This window comes from Atheta coriaria, unplaced genomic scaffold (genome assembly GCF_025399875.1).
Source record: "Atheta coriaria isolate IRGN ID8LTWV9N9 unplaced genomic scaffold, Caltech_Dcor_3.1 hic_scaffold_10_pilon, whole genome shotgun sequence".
In the NCBI taxonomy this organism is placed as follows: domain Eukaryota; kingdom Metazoa; phylum Arthropoda; class Insecta; order Coleoptera; family Staphylinidae; genus Dalotia; species Dalotia coriaria.
Window position 1 is genome coordinate 7,781,944 of NW_027045452.1, and position 15,864 is coordinate 7,797,807.

Sequence of the window (15,864 nt, forward strand, 5' to 3'; positions counted from 1 at the left end):
TAATTAGCCTGGTTAACTTCCTTAACCGGCTTGGCCGGCTAATTTGTACAGCCCTATTAACGACGTAATTATTATAATTTTGTTGGTTTACCTTAAGAAACTAGCTAAAAATTACATTATTAGTCCTATGTTCGACTTGAATACCGCAAGTCCAACATTGTACTTCAAAATTTATTATACTGTAGCCTTGATTTATCGAAAAACTTTGTAAAACGTCAAAATTTGTACAATTTACTTCATTTTCTAAAAATACTAAGTTAAAATTACATTATTAGCCCTATGTTCGGCATGTATACCGCAAGTCCAACATTGGACTACAAAATTTAATACCGCATAGCTTTGATTTCACGAAAAACTCTGCTTAACGGCAAAATTTATACAATTTAGTTGGTTTACTTTAAAAACTAGTTAAAAATTACATTATTAGCCCTATGTTCGGCAGGTATACTGAAAGTCCAACATTGTCCAACGAAATTTGTACAATTTGGTTGATTTATATTAATTTCTGCGTTATAGCGTTACAGTTTCTCTGTGTAACGACGAAAAATATTTTCATTTCTAGCATTTATGACCTAGAATATTTTTTCAAAGACATGACATCGATGGTAACATTTGAAATATTGTTGTAATTATGATCCCAACATCCCTACAAATTGCAATGCAAATTTCTATAACTTAAGCACAATTTTTCAACTAATTTGTTGGGGTGCACGTTACGTTACAACAAAATCATTTAAACATAACACAAGTGAATACAACTGATCGATGCGGAATTCATATTTAGACTTCAGGAAATATTTACCGGCATTTTACTAGAATAATTGAGTTTATAATCAGCGCAAAAAAAGATTAAACAAATTCCAATCCACGTAAAATTCTAAAATTTTGCTATTTTTTGTTTTTTGAAGTAACAACACTTTGCTATAACGTTATAAAATGTCTAGTTTCTTAAGCTTCTTTAAAAGAGGTTAACTTTTGTGCAAATAGTAAAAACATTAACATTGTATGCGGATAATGACTTTATTTCATGCGCCGTGAATCTCCTATGCGTGAATCTGACTCCACGCGCGCACTTATGCAAATAAATCGCGCTAATCGCCTTCGCGCATTGCGTTTTGTGTAGCATAATTCTTATAAAATGCACACCGTGCGCAATTAATAGCGTTCCGATTCCGCGTCGATAGCCATCAAATGCATTTTAATCACAATTAAAAGCATTTTCATAAAAATCAAATAATAATAAACGAGTCGTATACGTTCAGTCATTTAAATCGAGTGGTTAATATTTAATTTCTAGCCACCAGAGCCACCAGCCGCGCCGAGGAAGATATTTTATTGTTAGTGCAGTGCGGCGCGTTTTACCCGCGCCGAATATGGATGGTAATCGATTTAATTTTAAGCGCGATCGTAAATCGATCCCAACAGCATACAACGTGTAACCCGGGGTGCTCAGCATTTCAAACTACAGAGTTTTTCGTCCATCCGACGGACGACCAGCACCAGAAGTTGCATAAAAACGCTTTAAAACTCAAGTGTTATAAAATAAAGCTCACGAGACAGCGATTAGTAGCTGCGCAGCGTTTTGAAGCGACAGGAATTAATGTTATTGGTTGATTAAAGCGCGCAGAGCGCCACCCGAAGTGACATTAAAGTCATACATGCGCGCTACTAAAAGATTTACTAAATTACTTCACAATTTAGTAAAAAATAAAAAAAATTATTTTTTTTCGCAAAATGTTTAAAAATATTAAATTATGTGATGTAATTTTTTAACTGACTGATAATTAAAATACAACCCAATGGAATATTCATAAACTGAGTTAAAAAAATGTAAAAACCTGCACAAATGTCTAATTAACGGCGAGTACGCGCGCTTTTTGCATCAAGAGCGCCGCGAATCGTGTGCACCTGTAATGAATGCATAAAATCGACTCATTGATGAGTAAACAACCCGAAATTAATATACAGGGCCCGTCAGAATGCTTAATTTCATACATAAATTTAAAACTGAAAATATACAGTTACATTTGTAAGTAGTGTCTTTAAAAGCTTAGCAAATGATATCAATGTGATAGGAATATAAATGACTTTCAATTGCCAATGAAAGGAACCGCCAATATTGGCAAAAAAAAGAAAAAATATGATGAGTACACGAGAATCGCGTGATGGCTCGCGTAAACAGCTGCCGGTCGAGAGGTTTTTCGGCCAAGCGCAAATAGAGTACGACGGGTGCGTGTGTTGAGTTGAATTGTTGAATATTATAAGTGTTTTCATAGTCGGCAAGTTGGTTATTCAAAGTCAAGCATGTTTAGGTGTGTGTGTCACGTGTGGATGCCTTCCAACGCTCGGCCATCGGCCATCAACGACCGGATTCTAATCGGAAATGATTTTTATCAATAACTGGATGTCGCTAATTAACCAAAATGCACGTCCAATTAAAAGAGGAGGTTTAATTGACGTAATAATATATATTTTACATTTTAAACAAATTTTTCAAACGGAAATTTTTTTAAATAATTTTTTACTGCATGTATACCTAATATTTCTGACCTTGAAATAATGCAATTTGAACCATTTTTCATTTTTGGCTTTTTTGCACTGGTGCACACCGGAGTGCAAAGTGTGACGCTGACGCTTCCGTCGCCAACGATCAGAATCAAGCAGAGCTCCGAGGTCTGGAAGCCACTCTCCGGGCGTCTGTGTCTCTCCAACTCCATGAGACACGGATGACATTACGGCCATAAAGCAAGTTGTCTTGCTCAGCCTAGTGCGCTTATATAATACGCGTATGTAAAACAGTGTGCGGTTTATTTTTGATTTTCGCTTGAAATGCTAAACTATACCTACAAAACGGCGAACCATGCGCGTACAAAAGCTCGCCAGTGATTTACTCCGAGAGTGTGGCTTGTAAAACAGCAGCGCTTTGGGACCAACAACGAAGCGCACAAAGAAAGTTATATCAGAGTGATACAATCATTAAAAACCTGCATAGAATAAATCATAGCCTAAAATATATCAGATGACTATGTATTGATTGAATAAAAATGAAAAAATAAAAACCTAACCTCAATTAAAAGCTACATTTTTATTTTTACTTTTTGTTTGGTGTGTATTGATGTAAGTTTATTATTGAAACACTTTGTGTGTAAAATCGCAACATACAAAACAAAGCAAACCAATCTCTTGTCCTGTGACTCCAAGAGTGAATAATAATGCGCATGAAAATTATTAACACACGGATCCGCTCCCATGTAACTGCTACTATTACATTCGCCCGAATTCGATACCAGCAATCGGATACCAATAATTCAATTTGTAATCTTTCACAAGACAATTCTAAACCTGCACAGATATGCATTTATAAATTACATATAAAAAAAATTATGCAACTTCTCTAACATTACTTATATGTAAATCTAGGTATACTACATTGAAATGTATAATTGGTTGCCTATTGTAAATTATTTTCTTATTTAAATCTTGGTTAAGTACGATACTGAGTCAGTCGATGATTCCCATCGCTAGGACATAAACGCATTAATTAACCGCCGTTTTTGTTCCGCGGCGCGTATTTTTATGATACCTCGTAAATGGCCGCGCGCATGTGTGTGAATTACGAGGTACACACAGACTCCGACTTGTAGTAGGTAGCTGGCGAGCGCAAAAAGGAAGAAAAACAATGGGATCGCATCGCCGGCGCATGTTGGGCTCGGGCTGTCGAATGAATTAAGGGAATATATTTTCGAAGTTGGGAAATCGCGGCCCCGCGGGAGACCCCATGCGGCGATGATTTACACGGCCGGCCGGCCCGATGGATCATCGGCATCTTTATGCGCGGCGCGGCCGCTAAACGCAACCGTGCGCCGACGGCGGCCATAATATCACACCATGCAGTCGAAATATTCCCATTTGGGGCGCATGTTTAATCGGGTTTTATGTTTATTATCGCTATGGTCTGTATTACTAGTGTTATTTTTATTTCGCACGGTAGATATTGAAATATTGGTTGCCTACAGACTAAAAATCAGTTTTTTTTTTTCATATTTTTGTCTATAACTTAATAATTAAAAGAGATAAAGCGTTTAAACTCACACAAGTTGATTCTAAATTAAATTTTCTATCCAAAAATATCTAACACAATATTATACTGCTTTTCTATTGATAGTTATAACCAAAAATATAAAAAAAAAGCGAAATATTGGTTGCATACACTTTAAACGTCATTTCTTTCACATTTTTGCACATAACTCAATAACTAATAACAATAAAACTTTTAAACTGCTAAAATTAAATTCCTGATTACATTCTCTTTCTAAAAATATACCACACATCATTCTACCATTTTTCTGTCATTACTTATAACAAAAAACAATTTTTTTTATGGAAAAAAATGTAAAAAACTGGTAAATTTATAAAAAATAAAAATAAAGAAAAATATCGTGTTCAACGTGTAGATGTGCAGAAGTACATTTATGTGTTTTAATGTGCCTTAAGTTGGTAAAGTCGCTTAAGTTGTTTGGTTTGTTCCCACCGTTCGACGCGGCACACTGCCGCCGCACACCGAGTGTGAAAACAAGGACATAACTTGTCTCGGCCTCCTCATCTGCATCCTCGAAGGACGGCCTGACTTACGACCGACATTACCTCGAATTATTACAGATATCTGCTTGCATATTCTCATACCAACTTCCAAGAAACACAAAAAACTCAAAAATAAAAAAAATAAAAATTTCGATGACATATTATAATTGAGGTTATGTATCCACAGCTACAACGGAAGTAGGTAAATTTTCTCTTTCAACCTTTCTTCATATTCTATACCTACTTATCTATCAACATGTGCAAGTGAATAGTGAAATTAGATAATATTCATAATGCATAATGGTCTATTGTAATCCACAACATAATGGGAAAATATCCGACACAGAATAAAATTGTTAACGTTAAACATTTCTTGGAAACCGCTCAGGATTAAATTGGTTATGTAACCGGCAATGTAACACAGTGTAATTCCTTTGATGTCTGGACGTAGTGTCCGCGCTCAATCCTACACCAATTTTAGGCAATTAACGTGTGAACACTTGCGAGGCGCCTCTTTGAGACGCTCTTATTCACATCTTCACAAATTGATGTTACGCGTGTTATTCGCTGACATCGTGACATTGAAGAGTGCAGAAGAGTCGCGAGTGGCGGTTAGTAATCGGCTTGTCAAGGCGCAAGCGCGCCGGAATTAAGTGTGTCAGTATGGGAATGAATGACAGGGCGGTGTGATGGTGTGAATTATCTCTCGCATCGTCCGCTGCACATAAATCAACATTGACACTTTTAGAATTTACTACTTCACAAAGAGTGTGGGCATCATTAAATTTATTTTCATTAGTATCAAGGCAAGAAATTAAGTATTTTTTAACTAAAATGTAATAAGTAAAATAATATTTTATTTTTTTATTTTTTTGAGTTTTATGTTGAATTTTGTGCAGTAAAAAATATTTCTACGTTATCAAGAATGCATATCGGTCACGCTAGTTGCACCCGCGCGATAAAATCGCGCACAATAAAAGTCCGGCCGTTTAAAAACTAACTTTTAGTGTTTTAGGTTACAGTTACAAAAAAAATGAGCATATTTTGTGACCGCAAAGTTAAGCAAAACGCGAAGGCTATTAACCGTCGCTTAAGACGCAAATTGCAAACTCATACAAATAATATTTTAGTTTTTACGAGTCATTTTGCGATAACATTTTATAAATTAAACAGATTTAGTCTAATCTATAAATATTTCTCTACTTGCAAATATTTTATTTTGTTATTTTTGCTTCTGTGTTGTGAGTTTAAAGTCAAAACAATCAATCAATATAAACACCAAAGTATTCGGCGTTTAGAATCAGATATAGTAACCTATAGTGTGTGTTTGTGTTTGAATGTTGTTTGTATTTGTTGTTTGTTTGTCGATCAGATACATGCGCCGGTGATGTGGACGCGAAAGGTGGGCCCCAGCCGCCAATCGAAACCAGGCGAGAGTCGTTAACACGGTTAACACTGTATGAGCCGAATACGCCCACAAGGCGCTTTGGTGGGCGAGATTCCGGTGGAGGTGGCTTGAGACGCCGCGAGGGACGCGAGCGTTTCGTCGTCAAGCCGAATTTCGAACCGGCCCACAATTTTATTGCTATAATAAATATAGCTACATCTATAATAGCTATCTACGTAATATTGGTATATGAATATTGTTGGTTTTGTAAAAAAAATGGTTTATAGATAAAATTATAGTGAATAAAATATTGTTATAGTGGGGTTTTGAAGTTATCTAATCAGTAGGGTAGACTGGGTACGGTAGTACCAGGGGGGCGGTAGTACCAAAGCAAATATCTCGTGAATAGTTGAGCACAGCCCTATGCGTTCAAGGAGTGATAGTAGCCGCATACAAGTTGAAGTATGTAAGTTGTAAGTTGAGTCACACAAAGCCAGTTACACGCGTGTAGGACGTGTTTTTGATTTTTTGAGATCAAAAGTAAATATTTGATGATGAATTGTTTTTAGTTTTTAAATCTTGTCTTGCGTGTTATATTATTCATGTGTGTTTATTGAAAATAAATGGTTTTTGAAGAATAAAGGTATGTTAATCAAATTCTTGTATCTCTATTATTTTTTTTTTATTATTAAATATAATTTGGAAAATGTCCACATGGGGACGGTTGTACCAAATAATATGGGGACAGTTGTACCGGTATAAACGACCCCATGCCTTGTATTATTTTAAAGTAAAATTTCTTTTTCTTTCTAAACGTAAAACGTTTGCTTTATATTAGATGCCACGAGTACGTATTCACAAAACAGGAAAAGGCCAACATGATGATAGCGCTTATATCAATGCCTATGAGTGTATATTGAGTGTAAGAACTGGGCTCATGAGCAATGCACTGACGGAGAACCCAGCTACGTATGCAATAATTGTGATTCCAACTAATTTTATTGTTGCACACATAGCAGGACATTTAAGTATAATTTTAAAAGTGTTTTCTTTATTGTAATAAATACGTTTATTGTCATAAATAAGTTTTATTTCTGTATGGTACAATCGACCCCACCCCCTGGTACAACCGTCCTGAGGTCTGAGGTCGGTTGTACCATTTCTCACCCACAACAAAATTTAGATTTATGAAGGTACTTGTAACCTTGAGGGATTAAAAATATGGGCAAAACGTAGCCAGATGATTAGGCATTAAACTATGACAAGTACCATTGGGCTAAGTAAAATCCTATTAAGCCTACAGGCAAAAATCTAAAAAATGGTACAACCGTACCCAGTCTACCCTAAATGAGTTTTTCTTTGGAAGAGAATTGAAATATTGAATTATGAGTAAAATTCTTGAAAATTTGATGTAAAATGTTTTATTCTAGGTAAAAATTGTAAATTTTGCTGTTTTTGAATGAGTAATCAAGGGTATTGTCATAAATAAACACTTAACACATTGCTGAATAGAGCTTAATCAATTTTTGCTTATTTTTATTTGATGCACACATGAATTGAGTAGCAGTAGCACAAATTGTACTTTTATGCAACCCACCTTACATCAATAGCTGATAAAATGCATAATACACACAACCATCAATGTTTATGCTTGTTTTCAATCATTTTATTCTAAAAATAGCATTTTAACTCAACTGAAATTTTTAATTTTATATTTAATCAAAAAAAATGATGAAAAACTATGAAAAAATCGAAATCAAAAATAATTGTATGCTTTCTGATATAAAACTCTAGCAATCAAGTATGATTCCATATCTGTTAGCAATAACAATAGACTAATTTTGAATTAATGAGCAGAAAGGTATTTACTCGTACTTAGGAGTCTAAGTATACGTTGAATGCATTCGAAATGAAGAAATAAATTGAGCATCGTCGTGTCTCGTGACATTGGCACACATAATGGCGAAAAGTGTTTCACTCGCCAGTCGCATGTGCAATGCGAAATGTGCGATGTGCTCTAAACACGTCAAACGTCACATCCTCAGCCACACCGTCGCACATGGCAAAACACCACAAATATAAATTTATACTAAAATAAATACAAACCAACTTACTCATAAATTCCAAACTTTAAATTACTAAAAATTAAACTTTTCTTGCAATATTTTAATTTTTTACATTTTACGACATATTTTTGATAATAATGACGTTAAACTTGTATAAAATGATGTTCTTATTAGTTTAGTGCCTCTGCGATACATATTTGCATCGAGAATAAAAGTTAATTATTTTTTACGAGTTTAATTAAGTCATAATAATAAGTCGGCTTGGAGAAAATATTCTACTCGAATGTAAAATTTGCACTAATTCTTATACAAAGTGTTTTATTTTATATAAACTATATTTAAAATAATATAAGTTAGTAGTGCATTCGTATACCTACACTTTAAATACGAAAAGTGCAAGATGCAGCTAGCGATACAGTGTAAAAATATGACTCTTAATTATAGTGATCAAATTGTATGTTAAACATCGTAAAAATTAATAGCGCGTGTATCGGTCGTACTCAACCGACTTTGGCGAATATTTCAGCGCAACAGCGGCGAAAGAAATGCGCGATGCATATGTCTGAAGAGGGGAAAACAAAACGAGAGACGAACAGAAACAGTCAATGCATATTTTAGCGTTTAGCATTGTACCGGATTTGATACAAATGGCTTCATTATTTCATGTTTCTATTAGAGAAACAAAAGAAAATTGTATGGAAGTATAATATTATGCTATTAAATATTATATTTTATTATTCTAGAAAGAATAATGGAGTTATAAAAAAGAAATAAGTTGGAAATAAATTGTATACTTTTAGGCAACCAAACATACATTAATAGCACAGAAAATGCATAATATAGACAACCATTCATACTTTTAATATTTTTCGTACATTTTAGTTCAAAATTGTCATTTTACCTTGGTTAAAATTTGATTAATAGTTTATTTTATTATTTAATCAAGAGCAATAGAGAAAAATGAGAAAAAAATTAATAAAATTGATATTGTTACGTTTTAGGCAACCCAACTTCCATTAATAGCCAATCAAATGCTGAATACAGGCAATCCTACCTACTTTTTTTTAATTTTTTTGTAAGTTTTTACTCCAAAAATAACATTTAAACCATCTTAAATATTTTATTTTATAATTTGACCAAAAATAATAATAAAACAATCAGAAATTCACAAAAATTAATCTTGAATACTTTCAGGCAACCCAACACACATAAATAGCTAATAAAATGCAACCATCTATACATTTTCTAAACATTTTTTCCATGTAACTCCGAAAATAACATTTTAACCGCACTGAAATTTAGTTGCGCCATTATCTATTATCAGTTCGGAAAATATAATAATTACCAAACGTAAAAAAGCGCGCAATAACGGCGAGTAACAAACGTTTTTATTTATAATTAACGTTCCATGTACGAAACCAGCAGCACCTCACCACGAAAACGCAAGCGAACAACGCGCGCGAATGCAGCGCACATGCACTTCGATCCGATCGACAGCGAGTGATAGTGTCCCAAAGTCAGTCATAATGCATGCGCTGATAACAAACTCACAGCGTGGGTTTCCATTACACGTTTTCATTATTCCACATTTCCACCATACCACAGCACTCCCTATTCTTCATATATTTTATGCGCATTATATTAAAAAACAAAACATAGAAAGGAAAAAAAAAACGTTTTTCACCCTTCAGCATTCGTATTTAAGTAGTGAGAATTGTTTTTGTAATAATCGGAATAATAATCACGACAAATATTAATCTAGCTAATGGATAAGTAAAAATATTAAAGTGAAATTTATGTGGTGCACTTTTAGGCAACCAAACTTTCATCAGTAGCTTAGAAAATACATTATAAACAGAAGAATCAATATTTTTCTGGTATTTTATACTTTTTACTCTAAAAATATAATTTTAATTGCATTGAAACTTAGTTGCATTTTAAGAAATATTTTATTTTATTATTTAATCAAAAATATTGATTGAAACATAGAAAAATGAGCAATAATTAATTTTGCACACTTTTAGGCAACCCAACTTACATCAATAGCTGAGAAAATGCATAATACACGCAACCATCAATAGTTTCAATTAATTTTTTACTTTTTACTCAAAAAATATAATTTTAATTGCACCAAAATATTGTTGAAACCTTAATAAATATTATATTTTATTATGTAATCAAGAAAAATAGTCAAAAACATCTAAAAACAAAATAAAATCAATATTTTTTATCTTTAGGCAACCCAACTCACTCAAATAGCTAATAAAACGCATAAAACTGCAACCAACAATACTTCCTATTTAATTTTTATTTTTTACTCCTAAAAATTGACTATTTTTCATTATTAGACAACGAAACATACATTTTAAAATTTTTAGGTTATAATATCGTCTCCAAAGTGTATTCCAGGGTTAAGGTAGTATATAAAAGCCTAGTTTAATACATTGTATCATTGAAAAAGAGTGGGGATAAAGTAGGAGGCAAAGAAAGATAGCAAAGCTTCCACAAAAGTCCTCAATGGTTCAGCTCTGACGTAAAACGCCCACCTGCACCAATCCCAATGCGGTAAAATCCGCCGAGGAAGGGGTCCTGATGGGTACGAGCCGTGCGCATGCATCAGTAGTATCCTCGCGCTGGCAACGTGGAGAAGGACCCTTCGCTCGCTGTTCACCGCGCGTTTCGCGTGCGTCGGATTACCACTAACCACCACCTCAACGTACCCAACACTCCGACATCACCGTCGCTTACAAGAAGACGATTGAAAACATATTTAAAAACCAACCAAATCTTATATGGATAATACTAATAAAAAGTTTGCGAGTTTGGCGTAATCAGCGTGTTGAAGTTTGATATTTGCGTGCGTGTTAGTTTGCGAGTGCGCCAACACGGAATTCATCGGTGCAGTGCGTGGCCAATGTGCACCAGGATCGCTGCCGCCGCCCGGGACGTTTGGAGGTGAGCCGCCCGGACCGCCGGCGGCGACCAGCACCACCAGCACACAGCATAGCAACGCGCAGCACCTCCACCATCATCATCACCAGCCGCACGCCGCCGCCACCACGACGACCACGGCGATGAATCAGCTCGGGACGGTTTATGCCACCAAGCGGCGCCGACGGAATGGCAAAAGGTAAGCGGATTTAATTAATTACACACACTTCACATAGGTACGAGGTTATAACATCGTGTAATTATGCATTATTTGCAAATTTTGCTTCATTTGCATCGATATGAATTCGAAATGTGCGGGGATTAAGAGTGATTCGGATGCGCGCCGTGCAAATTCTTAATCACTATCATCGAAATACTCGTAGGCTCCATTGCTGTCGGTGTGCTGATGAACACATTTTGACTGCCTTTATCGCGTTGCGCGATCTTCGACGCGTCGGTAATCATCGGTCATAAATATTTATCATTGCATTCACACACATTGCGGCCGTGCGTAATTCGTAATTCTAGTTTTTTGAAATATCAGGTAGCAGTGTGAAGATTTTCTGTTTATGCAACCAAAATTACATGAATAGCTCACAAAGTCAGTAATAGGCAACCGATTTTACAGAAAAATAATTTAACACTAATTTAATTACTTTGAAATGTGATAGATTAGGTTAAAAGTATGAAGATACCAATGTATGCAACCAAAATTACAACAAATTCAATAAATTACTAATAGACTAACAATATTTCATAAAAATTGTAAAAAAATTAATTTTCCTAGTAAAATACTGTGAAAAAATGCAAATTATGCAACCAAACTTACAAATAAACTAAGTCAATCACTCATAGGCAACCAATATGACTATAAAATTAATTTTATTTAAAAATATTAAAAATATGCAACCAAAATAACACAAAAACTCAACAAATTTTCCATATGCAACCAATATTACATTAAAATACCTATAAAATTAATTTAACGACTTTATAAAACACTTTACAAGTATAATTCCGTAATTTGTAATCGCAAACTATGCGCATAGCCATTCACGAGTTTGATTAATTGATTAAATCAATAAATCGATAGCTTACAAAGTATTAATTACCGCGCTACGAGCGTATTAAAGCGCATTAAAACTTATTGTGGCGATATAATTAATGCGCGCACAATTATACCTACTTTACACATTTACACATTAACTTATCTTGCGTTAGAATTAAATTCCACATTCAACAATTTGTCTATTTGCTAATTTTACACCGAAAATTTAACGCTTACTTACACCAAACACCGAAATAAAAATGTTTCACATGAAATAATTTCTCCTCAATTTTCTAGTTTGAAATTATTCCAAAGCGGCGCTTGGTTAATTCACGCATATTATAATCGAATCATCCGCGCTCCGACATTAGCAAGTCATATCCATATACCGAATGATTAATACCGCTTTATACGCTTTAATTTTTCTCTACTAAACGCAGCTATCGCTTGACTTTTGAGTACGCATCAAGTACGCACGTACATAATATCAGTCCCAACATACTTGAAACTATCATCATGTAGGCTATAGTGTTTTCGTAAGTACGACGAGTATCTATGGCGCAATTATAAAAACCTCGACGCTCTAATCACCATTAAACACTCACACTCTGAGTTGGTTGGTATAGTTGGGAAGAATTTTTTTCTCTGTGTAATATTTTATGTAAGCGTTTCGTTTAGAATGATTATTATTAGGTGGGTTTTTGTAATGTTTTGATCGTTTCACATCAGCGTTGGAATTGCACAATTTATTGCCTTGAATCAATATGTAATTTGTTTGAGTTTTTTTTTTTGTTTTGGCTTTGGCTTTTTCTTTCCCTCGCAGACGCGTCGGGTGCGATTAGTAACGTTTGGTTAATGCGAGTGTAAAGTATAAATAATTTATCTTCGAGCGACGTCCCTTACGGCGCTAATCGAATTTGTTATCTTTCACTTGTTTTTGCGTAAGTTGGAATAAAAAATGAGCGATGTATCGGTTTATATTGTTAATTAATATAGGGGAAAGTAGCCATATTTGGACCATTTTTATATTTTTTGATTTATAGAGCCACATATAAACTGTCAATAAAAATTAAGTAGCGGAAAAGTAACTCACAAGGCTTACCAACAAAATGATATTTTTGGTTTAAGTAAAAATTATATTTATACCCCTCAAATTTCAATTTAAAAAAATTGTGTTTTTGGTCCAAATTAAGAAACCGGTTTCGGACCATGTTTTTTTAACGGCAATTGACACAATAGTAAATTTTAGTTTTAGCAGTAACACAAGCACATTTTGTATAAACCAAAGTGCGGCATTTCATACAGTGGATCATTTCGAAGATTTGTGCTCGTCCACAAGCTTTTCTAGGAGGTCGAAAATATGATATAGGGGAAGGTTGGCCAAGTCGTACCCCTAAAATACAATTGGCCCTAAATTGAAAGTTTTGCAACATAATGTCAGTTTTTTGACATATTCACCTGCTTTAGTTAATATAGCTTTAATTAGTATGAGAAAAATTAATCAGAAATGTTTATATTTTTGTAAAACATCAATTTAACAAAAATGTGTAAACGGTACGACTTAACAAACCGGTACCCTAAGTCGTACCATCGATACCCTAAGTCGTACCTATGCCAAAGTAATATCAAAATGAGAATATATATTAGTTTAATAATAATGTATTTATTTGCAAGGTATTTTTTACTCGTTTGGACACCCCAACACATTTGTCATGCATCCAAATTTTGCATTTGAGGCACTGAATCATACTATCTTCTCTATTCTCTTCACGCTAGTAAAGTATCTTCGGCGCGCAACCGTAGCGCCGCCTCGTGGCGCAGCTGAAACCTTGAGTCCCATATGTTCTATAGGTACGACTTAAAAAACGCACAGGGGTACGAGTTAGCAAACATGTGCTTCCCGCTTAAAACAACCTTAAACAATATATCAGAAGGAATATTTAACAAAATCCATGTAGAACACAATACATGGATAGATGTATACCCAATATTTAACATGAAACACATATTTAGTGGTGTTTTTCTGACCACCAATGCTTTCAAGCTCCAGGAGAAATTGGATGAGCACGAGGAGCAAAACTATTTTTGCGCATAACTTCTTAATTCCGATTCGGCGGGAACTGATTAAAGAATATGCTTCTAGTATGATTTCATGCTGTCCGAATACAGCATTTTAAGTTGCATAAAGTGCCTTCAAGTTAGAGAAAAGACCGAGGTACGACTTACGTGACGGTACGACTTAAGCGACTTTCCCCTACGTTTTCCCTGTAAAACTCCGGTGTCTGTCTTCGGTCCAACTTGGGCAACTTGAAGAATTTATATATAATGATCAACAACAATCTTAATATAACATAACCTCTCAAAATTAATACTATAAATTATAGATAAATAAAGAAGCTTTCTGATGATAAAATAATAATCGGTAAAACTAACGTTTTAACGGCTAGACAGCTCTTGCACGTCGTTATAATAGATTTGATAATCAATGATACACGAAGTTGTTGTCACGACGAAAGCACGCGGCAAGTTTTAACCCAAATAGTTGCATTAATTGTTTATAAATACGAGTAAAACAAGGGGCCAGTCAATTTTTGCATAAACTTCAACAGTCCGCGGATATCGTGGTGGTCCAACTTAGGCGCTGGTCCAAATTATGCTACCTTCCCCTAAGTTAATTTAATTTGTAGAAAAACAAAAATTTCATAATAAGAGGATTTAAGATTTAATTTCCCAAGTTTGTTAATAAAATATTGTACTTTACAAACTTGATAATAGATAATAACATGTGGGGATCTTTACCCAACGCTTATTCTATATTTCCAAACTCTATAACTTTCTTCATCTATATTGCATGCACTCTATAACTTTCTTCATTTATATTGCATGCCATAATTCTTCGTATAAAATTCCCAAAATTCCTAATTACTTTTATTACCCTTGAAAAACCTAATCCCCGAGTCGGACGGTTTGGCACGCTGTATCTAGCCGATGGTCAACTTTCCCTCTCGTCAATGTCACACACTTTCTTCTACCAATCAAATCTATCGCTTTCTTCCTACTTCCAAATTTCTTGTCACCACGCATCAACCTGAAGGGTTGCTGGTGAGTGACAAGGGTTTAGGAAAGTCAGTTCTTCACTACACTTCTTACTTTACACTTCTCTACAAGACTTAAAAGAGAGTTAAAAGCAAAAAATAAATTTAAAAATGATGCTTGCGTTTATTATACATTTTATAAGCTATTTATGTAAGTTGGGTTGCCAAAGTATACAATTCTTCATCAAATAATAAAATAAAATATTAAACTGATGGAAACAGTCATTATTTAAGTATTTTTGAAGACAAATATACAAAAGTGTACCAAAACTAACCTCAAATACCGATTTGTATAATTTAATTAGTACCAAACCAAATATTTCATAACATGACTAATACCCACATGTCCCCCGATATTAAAATTAATAATTAATGTAATTAGATAGTACCTACTATATTTCGGGAGACCCGAGTGCATAAAATGTGTCAATGGCGGCGAGCACCCTTGGCGGTACTCACGATGACATATCGGCGTTGATGATCGTGATTAACCTCCCTCGCAGGATAATTAATTACGATTGCCGCCATCGAGGACACTGCGCACCGACACATTGTAATTAATTACGCTAATATACCTACCTCATTGCAAAAAAATAACCTCACACACACATAGCCTATACCAACACCGCGCGCCATCTATATTGATAAAACCCAATCAATTAAAATTATGCAAACAAATTCCGCAATTACTTTTATGAAACTGCTTAAAAATGCGATTTAAACGAGCCGCACGCCCATCCACATCCCTTCTTGCAC

General features: G+C 34.6%; 1 protein-coding gene and 2 long non-coding RNA genes across 3 annotated transcripts in view; 2 read left to right on the forward strand and 1 right to left on the reverse strand.

Moving 5' to 3' along the window:
* Nucleotides 1-15,864, reverse strand: part of LOC135800138 (uncharacterized) — a 61,308-nt gene that overhangs the window by 8,544 nt on the left and 36,900 nt on the right. The window lies entirely within an intron of this gene.
* Nucleotides 6,124-7,053, forward strand: LOC135800645 (uncharacterized). The gene is made up of 2 exons (XR_010550205.1): nt 6,124-6,611; nt 6,807-7,053. It is a non-coding gene; the product is annotated as an uncharacterized lncRNA (long non-coding RNA).
* The window catches only part of ss (aryl hydrocarbon receptor spineless), a 47,362-nt gene continuing 42,165 nt past the window's right edge, over nt 10,668-15,864 (forward strand). The window contains exon 1 of the mRNA XM_065313272.1: nt 10,668-11,164. Within this exon, the coding sequence (XP_065169344.1) occupies nt 11,109-11,164 (56 nt within the window). The 5' untranslated portion in view covers nt 10,668-11,108. The remainder of the gene's footprint in view (nt 11,165-15,864) is intronic.